At 48.5% G+C, this 12,181-nt stretch overlaps 1 protein-coding gene across 1 annotated transcript; it reads left to right on the top strand.

Moving 5' to 3' along the window:
• The first annotated feature begins 45 nt into the window (after positions 1-45).
• On the top strand, positions 46-11,633 carry LOC135904175 (uncharacterized). The gene is made up of 4 exons (XM_065434789.2): positions 46-313; positions 4,569-4,607; positions 7,826-7,838; positions 9,832-11,633. The coding sequence occupies exons 1-4, from the start codon at positions 188-190 to the stop codon at positions 10,002-10,004; spliced, it is 351 nt and encodes a 116-aa protein (XP_065290861.1). The 5' UTR covers positions 46-187; the 3' UTR covers positions 10,005-11,633.
• The last annotated feature ends 548 nt before the right edge of the window (positions 11,634-12,181 follow it).

The following is a 12,181-nucleotide window of genomic DNA, read 5'->3' as shown; positions in this document are numbered from 1 at the left end:
CGTTTTATTTTATTAAGGCTTTTCGCACATTTTGCCAGTGATATCCCTCGCAGCTAAAGCGCAAGCTGCACTTCGAAGTTGGGCAACTGGGGCTCGCTTGCGCCGTACCGCTGCACGCGCCATTTTTACGAATTTGAACAAAGGCGAGAAGCTGCGTCGGCTCTCCCGCAGTCCGCACAGAAAAACCATGAGTTCCGCCGACAAGCAAGCCGACGTCGCGACGCAGCAGGCCGACGAAGTCATCTCGGCCAAGGAGAAGGGTGCTGGTGACGCAAAGACGGAGAAGTCGCCGCAGAAACGGTCTTCGGCCGAGGTGAGCGAGCGCCGGGTCCTTACCGGCGCCGCGCTATGTCCGTTGTGCAAGCAGCCACCGCACGCCGTCGCATGTCGGCGGGCCTCTAGCCGTTTATTTCTGCGTCGCGACGCGCGTTTGGACGTCCACGTCGAACGAAACCCGAGCCGTAGGCATCGAGCGTTCCATGGCGTCCGTTCGCGCCACCGAACGAGACGCATTTGCACGAGCCCTGCGCGGTTTTGGTTAGCGAGGCCACCGGTGTCTTCGCCGCCGAGGCCCCCCCGCTTGAATTAAGATCAGTCATTATGGAAGTGGGGGAAGCGCTAAGCCTAACGCCGGCTGGCGCTGTTCTGTTCGTTTCTTTCTGCGAGGCCGTACTTCTGCGAAACTTCGCCGCCTGTTAGCGTTTGCGCGGTTCCGACTTGTCGCGCACGACTCATCAGCGCGAGCCCGCCGATGTTCGACGCCGACGCAAGCTACCCTCCCTTCACCCTTCTACCATTCCAAACGTCTCTTCGCTTTCTTTTATCTAAAAGCCTCGGCTTCCGTTTTGTCTCGTTTACGGTGTTGCGTGCGCTCGCGATTTTTTTTTTTTCTCAGCCTTCCATTCTCTTGCAAGAAATAAAAACGTGAAGCGCGCGCTTGTCACGCTTTCGGAATACTTGAGGCCCGCTTTTACACGGTTCACGCCGGCCCCGACGCGCGCGCATTCTTTATTTTTTTTTTTTCCTTCTCGTACAACACCGGGCTTCGTTTTGCGTTATGTTCGCCGAGTGGCCTCCACCGCGAAGCTCCGCGCGCTAAGCGTTGGCGATGATTCCTTTTTTTTTTTTTTTCCTTGTCACCAGGTTCGGCGATCGTAGTTTTTAGCCAGCGTGCAAAGATTTAGCCGGCGATCGTCGCGATTCCAGACTTCTCCGCAACCCCGCCGTCTAGCGCAGAAGCGGGTCGCCGCTGAGGGTTCCGGGTCACTCGCGGTTCAGTGTTTCGTTTCCGCTTGCGGCGTCCGCCGCGGAGGTTATTTATAAGCGCTCCCAGTGGCGACGCCGGACCATTCGCCCCGCTCTATGACGACGATGATGCGTCGTTTATTTTTATGTTTATCATCTCGCTCCGTTCGCGCAGCCCCGCACTTTGTATTTTAACGTGACTTTTAAGTCGAAGCCCGTGTACATTAACGCGATCTATTAAGTCGGAACCTCGCGATCGGCCGGCGGCGACTACCCGGCGACGCGGACGTTTCTTCCCGCCGGTCATCTTCCGTGTCCAGTGCACCGGTGGTGCAGAGAGATATCGCTCTGACCGCTATTTTCGCTTTCGCCATTATCTTCTTTACTTTCGTCGCGCCTTTTTCCCTGCGTTTGTACCTAATCTTCGCCCCGCGGTGCGGTCAGCCCGACTCCCGGCTTTTTGTCTACTTCGCGGTTTCGCGCTTGTATCTAATCTGTTGCCGCCGAGGCCGACCGTTGTGAACAGCAGCAGCTCCCAGTCGCTTAGGCGCCGGCGCAACTGCGAGATAGTCGGGGGAGGGAAGTGGTGGGTGGGGGAGGGAGGAGAAACAGAAACAAAGCAGCGTCAGCGACGCGAATAAAAGTTGCCGTCGCGTTGGCGAGTTGTGCTTACCAATTTGCGGAGAGCACAACAAGAAAGAGGTGTATTAAATTCTATGCGTCTGCTGCCTGCTAGGGCGGGCAGTCTGCGCCGGGTTTTGCTTTGTATGCGAGGAGGAAAGGAGGAAGGCTCGCCGGGTGAGGAAGATCAAGTGTAGTCGATTCAAGGGGGAAGTCGCGAATCGTCGAGGCATTCGATTTGCCGGTCCTTCCCCGATCTCGCGTCCGACGCCCTCAATGGGGTGGTCACCCGAAGAAGCAGCAAAATAATCGATAGATGGTGTCGCCGGATTGGGGAGGAATAAAAAATATCACGTTGCGCTGTTGTTGCTTCTCTGGGGCGTTTGAGACGGCCGTTCGTTGATCGCTTGCGCGCGCTCGGTGCGTGGACGTCCGCGTCGTAAGCCACCTCGCGCGTGTAGCAAGCGCCACGGAAGCGGGCACGAATAAAGAAATAAGAGGGGAGCCTTCTCGGCGGCGTCGCCTTCGACGCTAATTTTAGTCTGCCGTGACGATGCGTCAGGCACGTGAAGAGAAGCCGCGCCGTTCGCGCACGTAATCCTCGCCACCGAGCCCGAGTTCTCGACATCGTTGCCCCACTGCGTTCGTCGCGAACGTTGCGAAGCGGCGTCGGTGATCAGTTAGCTCTGCTCGCGTGTTTGCTCGTCGATGTCGCGTCCCACAGCGCGCGCCGGGAGCGGCGGCGTTCTTCCATTGTTGCCGTCTGTTGTGTGCCGCGACGTCGGTTCCGCCATTTTTGTACCGGCGGTGCGCCGGCCGGCCGGCCGGCTTCGCCGCCCTTCACGCTCACCTTCAAACGGGCGCGCGCGAGCCGATTGGCCGGTGCGAGGGGCGCTCCTCTCCGCGCCATTGGTGGGAATCGCTCCGGTTGCCATGACAGCGGCGCTACGTCACGCGCAGTTTCTTTGTTGCTGTTAATTTGGTAGTGCAGACTTGCACGAACGGAACATAAAAGGCTGGGCCGTGAAAATCGCCGTGTGCGCTGCAGTCGACAACGACGCAGTTTTCAGAATTTCAGAATCAGAATTTATTGTTAGAATTTGGGTCAAATTACATGTATTTAGTATGCAGGAGGAGGTCCCATAGTCAAAGACTGTATCGGGACCTCCCGATACAGTCTGTATCGGGAGGTCCAGGTTATGGACCTGTCGCGGCCCTGCGAGAGAGCTCAAGTATTTTAATACGTTGTGCTTGCGCGAAGGGTTGCTAGGAACTTGGGCGTCTTGTTGAAAAATGGTTTACGCAATTTCGTACATGCTGTTAGTTTCGCCCCAATATCGCCTAGCGGTAGCGCGCGTCATTTTCGCCGGTAGTCGCAGGTTGGTTTACTGATGGCGCGTTGCCGCCTATGGCTGCTTGCGTGGGGGCCTGTAGGCATGGGATGGCTGCAAGTCGGCACGTGTGGGTGACTGCCGCTAGTATTCGTCACTCGCGCTGCAATTCACTGATAATAGGTGCGCCTCCATTTGGTGCTTATTGTGTGTTGTGAATTGCGCGCCTCCCACGTAGTCACTCGCTTGTAGGTGGGATCAGTAACGGGATTGAGGACACGTCACTAACGCGAAGCACGACCGTTGTGTTAAAGCACAAATCCCCTTATCGAAGCTCATGCTGATGCTGTGCCCCAAGGCTGTAAAGGTTTTTCAGCGTGGCGTACATGCCTAGTCCTCACACCCTTTCACTTGAGAATGACAATGGCAGCAGTATCGGGGTGATGAGTCTCTGCTAAGCCATGTTAGGGTAACAATGAAAATATATAGGTCATCAAGTTCATCGAGAAGAGCTTACTGCATTTCGCACGCTTCAATCACTGGTTGTTGTTGGAGAAATTAGTTGTTCGGTAGTTGGCCTCGCACAATTCAGGGATAAAAATGTGTGTGTCTGTGGAACTTTGTCAGAATGAGCGATGCTCACAGCCGAGAACAGTTTGCAATGCATCAACGCAGTACGAAAAGTTAGCAACAGATGGTTGAGACAATTGCGAGTGTTTTCTTGCAATAGACGTCCCAGAATGTATAAACGTGTGGTCAGTCTCCACGAAGCCTTGTGGTTTCGGGACAGTAATGGGTGGGTAAACATTGGCAAAGTAAACGTAAGCAAGAGACATCTAGAAGATGGGTGTTGTATAGGTGAAGAACCAATCGTGTCGAATAAAAATTGGCACATAGCTTATAGACGTCAAGGGGTTAGAATTGAAACAGTATACTACCGATAGTACAATCACGTGTTACCTTAAATGGTGTGCGTTGAAGTATAAGGTGAAGTCTCTCTTGGTCGTCTAGGGTATTGGTAGGTACCTGTGTAGGAAGAATGTTGCCTGACAGTGGTCATAATTAACAAGTCAACTTTACGTTAACATCAACAGCAACAAATGAGACGTTTTTGTAACGTAAATCCAGAGAAGCCTGTGGTGGAGCTTATTCCCGTAAATGCTTTCTCTTGCTCCTTATTGGCTATGTTGTCGACCATCGTGATGTTGTCTGCCACAAAAATAGTAATTAATGTGATACCCATTGTAAACATATTTGTTACCTGATGATTTGATGTATTGAGGTACGAGTGTATTGTATGATCATGACCTCATTTGTTCATGTCCGTGCTTATGCAGCCCATTTTCATGATCAATCTATTTGTTCTTTCAGGTGACTGAAGATGATGACGTGAAGAAGAAGGTTCAGAAGGTGTGTAGAATTCAGAATGTCTTCCTCTCGGCATTAAAGTTCACAAGAGAGCTTCTTTCTCATATTTGTCCGACACAAAAAGGTATCCGGAGAAAAATCAAGGGAAGTTTTGATGAGCACTTTGCTTCTCGAAGCCTTTGCCTAGGTACTAAGCAGGACGACACGCTTTGCTCCCCCATTGGAATGCCATTTGCACTTCCATCCAGATGGGACCTTAGCGGCCAGTGTAAAGTTTGTAGAGGTGAAGCGGCAAGTTTCTGGTTGTCAGTGGTTGGGGGACCGTGTCACTGGGACGTGTCTGGCATAAGGTTTCCTGCTTCGTAGTGCACCTTCGGCATATTGACAGGACGTGGTATTTGCGGTACATGCTCCAGGGACCAACTCGGCCTATGCGCTGCCCAGCCACGAAGATTAACTTCAGTATAAGCTGAAAATTGGCAATTTACGATAAAATGAATTCACAGTAAGAATGTATCGATCATTCATTGGTCTGGGGCCACTGCAGGAGCACCTACCCGACCGTGCCCCCTCTCTCCCAGAGTCTGCCTGCCGAGTCGCTCTGCACCCCTTGGCAGCAATGCTGTGTCAGGCCTGGGGATAAAGCGTAGGGAAAAAAACCTACCGCAAAAGTCAAAGGGCAAAATAATAGTCGTGTAGCAGTGCTTCAAAGCAATAAAAAGAAGACAATTGGCAGTGGAACTGAGGACCTTGCTGTCACAAGCTGAATACTTTTGTGTGAAACTCTGTGAACAGAAAGCTTATTCCAGAGTATTTTTTCGCTGTTTCGTAATGCCACCCGGCTAGGGACAAATGAAGCAAAGCAAAGTGCCTAAGAAAAGGCAGATTTCAAGAAGCAAGAGCCCCCTAGCTGTGTCTTGCACGTGCACACAAAAGTCCAACAAATACGAGAAAGCCGTCATAAGGTTCACTATAAAGTTAATGGCTACATGCCCGTTGTATTTCGCCACAGCTGTGGGGAGGCTTCCTGGGACATAAATAAGGTGCAGGGCCATTGCTTTGCAGGCAGAAGTTCATTAGGCTCTTTCTACATGTTGGGGCAGAGTAGATTATAGTTGTGCATCGAAGTTGCGACATTTGACTGATCAAATTTATTCCAAAATTGCTACGCGAAAAGAAAAGTTTTTCAAATTGCTACACTCCATTTAACCATTTTATACATAACATGCAAGATGTGAAGGCTAGGTAGATTACTCTTGCAGTCATGACCAAGAAATGGTGTCACATGTGGAATAAGTGTGCCTGGTGCAATTCAATGTGACATCGTGTGGTACTTTTTTGTCACAAACTATGACATGCATTACATGTCAATTTGTGACACGAGTGCAGACAAAGGGAATCTAAAGGTGCCTTTTTGTTGCTAACAACCGTTGTAAAGCCTACAAATAATAAAGCCAAGGCAAGTTTGGTTGTAGGGTTGTTTTTTTTTTTTTTTTCCTCCTTGGAAGTGCAGAAAGTGATGAAAAAAATAAAATGGAGCATCTGCTTAAAAATCTGTTAGGTGCGTGCAGACTGCTTGGTAAGTCTTGAATAGTCGTTTGCGTAGCAGTCGACAGATGGTAAGCACAATCATCATCGGCCAGACTTGGTGCACAACACAACGCTGCAGCAAGTTCGGGGTGTGATCATTATGTGGAAAGGGAGGAAAATGAATTTTGACTACAAAATTCAGGGGTGCGATCATTACGCAAATAATTGCGGTAGCTGCTGACAACTTTCTGCATGAATGAAGGGAAAAACCACACAAGAAAGGACTTCTAAAAGAAAAAAATTTGATTTTCATCTGCATTTAAGTCTAGCTAGGTAAAGTATACAGATCTTAATTACAAGGAAAGAGCAAACGCTGCTGAGTGTTAAATTTGACTTATTTGTCTGCTTTCCTCTTCTGCATCTGGGCAAATGCTAAACTGTCGCGTGTGGAAGCTATGCCGATTCAGTCTGTCAAGAAAGCAAAAAGCGCCACTTTCGAACACTTCGCTATACTTGGCGCAGTTAAATGTGCTGGAGCAACACTACCCCCGCATAACTTTCCGTTCATTGCCACACAAAGTTGCCCATGAGCTACAGCCCCAAAGTTTTCTGAGCATATCTTCACAAGCTTAGGAAGATGAGATCCCACCATAACTGGTGAATGTAAGCTGCTCTCTTTTCCCTTTGTTGTAAAGTTCGTAATGAACAGGCGGGAAGACCACAGTTCCTGGTGGTGCTGCTATAGGCTGAAGTATTGTGGACTCCGCAAAGGCTTGTCATTGTATGCCAGGTGCACCTGTCCTACTACGTTTCACTTTATCTCGGAATGTATTCCAAACTTGTCTAACAATATTTACCTTGCTGACACTGCACGAGCTTGAAACAGGAAGTTAAGGATTAGTTGTGTGGATTTAGACGGCTCACTGCACAGGTGCACGATTGTATGTGTAGTCGGAAAAGGACTAAGGATCATTTAAGAGGAATCACGCAGACATTCCCCCCCATCTCCACCATTTGCAGCTCCTTTGATGCAAATCGTTACAGGGTACGGTCGGAAAGGGGCGGCGTGGAATCTGTCACTGCCGTGGCTATTGCCTTGCATGTACGGAACAAAGAAGGCTGCCCTCGTCTTCCCTTAGAGACTGATTCTCGCTTTCCTAGTGCACAATGTCGATGTGGGTACAAGTTGAACGAGAACTCGGAGTGCATAATTTACTAATAACCAATCGAAAGGGGATAACCGAATGTGACAGGATGGCACATATGTATGCGTTCCCTCTGGCGAATCGGTTCTGTGGAAGCCCACAACGTTCTGAAAACCACACGTGCGCTTCCTTTGCACCGTCATGCTGAAGTCGAGTAGCCGACAACTTCGGTTTTCATCTTGCTGCCTCCAAGGGGCACCTGCCTCAGCTTTCTCAGGCTATAGCTGTTTGTGATTCAGTTGCTGGTTCATTCATGTCACATGGGGTTGTTTCTTGTATTGATTGTCCCTGCTTTCGTTTTCAATGCAGAAAAAGAAGTCCATAAAGGGCTATCGCAGGTCCTCTGCAGTAAAACTAGTGTTGTGTGGGTGCTCCATTAACTTTCTCATGCCATCACAGGCAGCATTTTGTGTGGCTTTGCACTGCAGTAAGAATGCCCAGTTATTTGGTGGCCTGTGCGCATTGGGTAACAGTTTCTTTTCCTTTCATGCGCCTGTCCACCCTGGTTGCTTGTGATGCCAACAGACTGACCACAAAGGTGAGTTTATACCTTTGAACCATGTTGCTGGACCTGAGTGGAAACCTTTGTTGTATTGCGTTGTTGCTGATTTTAGAGCATCTCGGCAAATGCAAGGTGTCTGTTTTTGAATGCGTTGGCATTTCTTTCGGCACTCTACGGCTGAGCAAATAAGGCCTAGGCTATGTCAGTAGCGAGTGTCCAGCTAATTTGTTGCCATTCGAAGTGATGGCCTTTTGTTTTATTGCAGCTCTAGAGCAGAAGATTCCACAAGTTTATGTGGCAAATTGAGTAGTTGTGAGATGTTCACGCCACGCTACACTTTGTCATGGATTCTTGTGCCAGTTGAGTCTCATTAGGCTGCACGAAAAGTTTCATGTCCCACTTTTGGCATTTCAGATCGGGCAGGTAAAACAAGAGCATGCCTGCCAACACGGCATTGCCTGTCAGATTCATTTTTCTTTTAGAACGGCAAACTTTTGTTAAAATTATGATTCAGGGCAGTATAGATGTGTAATCAAATCTCACTATAAAGAAGCCAAAGGCAACAAGATTTGCAGAAATCATATCCACATCCTTTACGTTGTGGTTTGATCGCACTGCCACGCTCTATATGAGCTGCAACATACAAGCCGTGGCTGCACCGACACTCTAAAGACAAGATGGAGAGGGTCTCGCCATTTGAGCAATGCACATACCCCACTTGCTTTCAGTGTTCTTTCTTTGTGGAGCAATAATACACTGGCCCATTGAGCAGCTACCCCTTTAATTTGGAGGCGGAAAAAATTGTTGCAATGCTAGGCGAGTATGCGCCACAACTAAGCATGCTGAGCCAAGTTTGGGCTGCTCTGTGAGCCACTGTATTAATCGCTCTGAGAAGAAAGGCAGCATAAAGCACAGGAATATGCGCACTTTTGCAAAGCTGAAACCTTTTCCACTTTTCTCTCATGGGCACTAGCTGCAGCAGCAGCTCGTGTGTTGCTGCTCGCATCGAGTGTGATAGTACATGTGTGACTACGTGTGCCTGGTCACATAGTAGTGCCAGTAACATGCACAGCTTCTAGAATATGGTTTCTCTCCAGTCGGCTCTAATTAGGTGAGCCAGTGCAGGTGAAGTAAAATGTTCTATAAATAAGAATTTCAGTACCGTATTTACTCAACTAACATGTTTCTTCGTGATTTTCGTTGCTTGATACTTTACCCTTGCTTTACATTCGAATAACAGCAAAATTGATCATTTTAAAGCAAATATGCTAAATCTCACGATTTTTATCAATGGCAACCTGTACGTCCCAATGCAATCTGTAAACAAGTTGATCGAAGTCAAAACATGGTTTTTGCGGGAATCGATGCCACCCTGTGACATTTCGCGCTTCGTCTCCGTTTATTTGTGGTGTTATGGCAACGTAGCGCATTCATTGTGATGCCCGCTTCGAGAGGCAAGCAATTTTGATGGGCGAGAGGGTGGGAAACTACACCGTCACTCAGTAGCTCGACGGCAATGATTCACGGATGGCAAGACCAATGGAAGGCCCTCTTAAAATCCGAGGCCGACCGGAAGGGCTCTGTGGGCCTGGTAGTGTCCCCAACTGAAATGGTTTTGCGGCCTCTTAAGAAGTACTTAATATCAAACAAGCTCGGAGATAGTTCTGCTCTTGCTCATGTTGGCACCAATCCCCTCAATGTATAGTATGGCTGACAGCACTCTTGGCACTGATAGCGAGCTTGCACAGTGCCAAAAACACTTGTCGGAAACGCTTTTGGCAACATTTCATGAAAGTGAACCTATCTCTGAAAAGGATTGCGCAAGCTAACTTGTTTGCTAATTGTGATTTCTTGAATAAAGGTCCCATTTCTCTCATCATGCATTACATTCACGCTGTGTTCCCATTTGACTGGAAAGTCAACCCTCCCATTACGTTCAAGTAAATACTGTACTTGTGAGTGCATTGGTTGATGCATACATAACATTCTGTTGCCTCAAATGCCACTTGCTTTTCCTTTCTGTCCACAGACAAGAAGGAGAATGGCGAATCAGATGACAAGTACGAGGAGGGCGCCGGTGACGACGACGGAGGCGATGATGATGATGACGAAGCCGTTCCCGATGGGGAGGACTACGACGACGAAGGGGATGACCCCGAGGGAGACGACGATCCCGAGGACGATGATGAGGATGATGCGTAAAGTGGCTAGTGGGGACCGACGACGACACGCTGCTGCTGCGCGCCTTCCCTCTCCTCGCCACTCCCTCCCCCTTTCCTTCCGTCCGCGCTCTCTCCAAGAAAAGCTAGGGGAAAACTGCAGTCCCTTCAGCCGCTGCAAGTGATGATGAAGTCACCGCTGCCTCCATCCCCCCGTGTCTTCTAGCCAGCAGTCGTCAGTTTTCTTCGTCGGCCACATCTGCGCCAGTTGGGTTGACAGCTCGACGGAACACCCGCCCGCTGGTGAATGACATTCGTCGCTGCCTCTCTCTCCTGCCGCTGTGTGTGGCTGGGCGTGCGTGGTTTCTTTTTTTGTGTGTATGTGTGTGTGCACCTTCTGCTGCAGCAGCGTCTTCATCCTTGCGCCAGCTGGAGGGACTGGTCTTTCCTCTCGTCCGACCTCTTTCCCTCCCAGTCTCTTCCCCTTGCCTCCCATCTCGCCTCGTCCCCCTCTTTCTTTGAGCGGTCTCTTTGTTTTTATATTGTATTGAGTTTTTCTCTTCGTTTGTCTCTCATCAAGAACTCATCAGTCACACACCTCCGCCGTTTTGTTCATGGTTTCTTTTCCTCTTTTTTTTTTGGCTCTCCAAGGAAGACAAAAACATTTGGGCATCGTTGCATGTGCGTATGGGACAAAGTAGACTGGTTGCCAAGGTTTTTCCCTGTTGTAATTGGTCGCTCACACTTTTGATTGGTTTATGAACTTCTTTTTATTGTTGGGCTGCCTTGTATGACGAAAGTGTTCTCACTGGAGCATCGTACTTTGTTTTTTATTTTAATTAGCACTTGCATCCTCTTGAAAAGGGGATTGTCAATTTTTGTTTCAGTGGTTGCAGCATGTCTCTTCTTCCTTTACATCTTGTGCCGAACATCCAGAGTTGTTTCTTTTCAACCTCATTCTGTCACTCGCATCACATACATCATGACAAATTGAAATTTGCAAGGAGCCATTGTGCAAACTTTTGAAGTCTGGCACTTCCATGTTTTTGTTTACGCAAAGTGCAGCTTGTAAAGCATTGCTTTTGTTTTGAACCATTGTATCAATGTTTTGTTTCATCTCTGCAAACATGGTCTGTCATATTGTAAAATGTTTCGGCGACTGTGTAATAGACCATCATTGTTTTTCACAAGGAAAAAAAAAGAATGTGGCTCTTGAGAAAGGCCAGGGTCGAAGCAGGTCATTGCTGAATGTGTGTACCACAAGTTATAAATTAATAGGAAGTCACAACTAGTGCGTGGTTGTTCAAGGTGCTAGGTGTTCTTTTTTGCCTGGCTGCTGGCATGTGGGGCATCTGGTGTTGAGTGCCGTGCGACTGTTGCGACGTTTATGTACTGTGTTCAAACACGCTTGGCTAGAGTGTGGTGTGCAGATGGCATGCGCGCATTTCCTTGCATCACTGGTAGTTCTATCATCGAAGCAAGCAACCAAGAAAAAACTTTGGATTTCCTCTATCCCGGTTACTCACCTTCTTTTCCGACATCAATTTAACGGCATGCACTCTCAATGCAACCACAACTGTTTATATTTTTCTTTGTCGGTGGGAAATGCGAAAAGAAACCACATTGGATCAGCCAATAAACTGTCATTCGATTTTGCATCATCACCAAACAATGGCCACCAGTGTACATTTACTTTTGGTTCTGTTTCTTTGGTGTGTGCGTGTATGTGTGTGCGAGTTCTTTGTCACCTGGGGGATGGAAATGCCAGCCTGTTTAAGTTTTGAATGTTCTGAAGCTGTGGTGGTGCAGAGCCAGCATTGTTCGAACAAGTCGGAATTGTGTGTTCATTTGGCTGGCAGCCCCCCCAGCCTTGGACCCAAAAGTCTTGCCGTCGTCGAATTTGGCTAGGGAAACTTGAGACAAGCCCAACTTTACATTTTTGCAAAAGCGAAAGAATGCCGTTGTGACCTCAAACGAGTTTCAGTGCCACCAGTGTGTGGCCTTCGGGAGCTTTCCAGGTCCACAAAATACCTTGCTATCGATAATTTTTTTTTTTCAAGGCCCTTTAACACCTGTGCAAGCTTTCATTGTAAAGCCTGTTACGTGTTGTGAGAGAGTGAATAGTGTTTAGCGCATAAGTGGTAAAATCGGGACTTTACAACCAGCCGTTCATGCCAGTGTTCATGTAGGATTAGGGCTGCAGTTATATATTCGCATGAG

Source organism: Dermacentor albipictus, chromosome 10 (genome assembly GCF_038994185.2).
Source record: "Dermacentor albipictus isolate Rhodes 1998 colony chromosome 10, USDA_Dalb.pri_finalv2, whole genome shotgun sequence".
Lineage (NCBI taxonomy): Eukaryota > Metazoa > Arthropoda > Arachnida > Ixodida > Ixodidae > Dermacentor > Dermacentor albipictus.
This window is presented reverse-complemented; position numbering and strand designations above follow the sequence as displayed.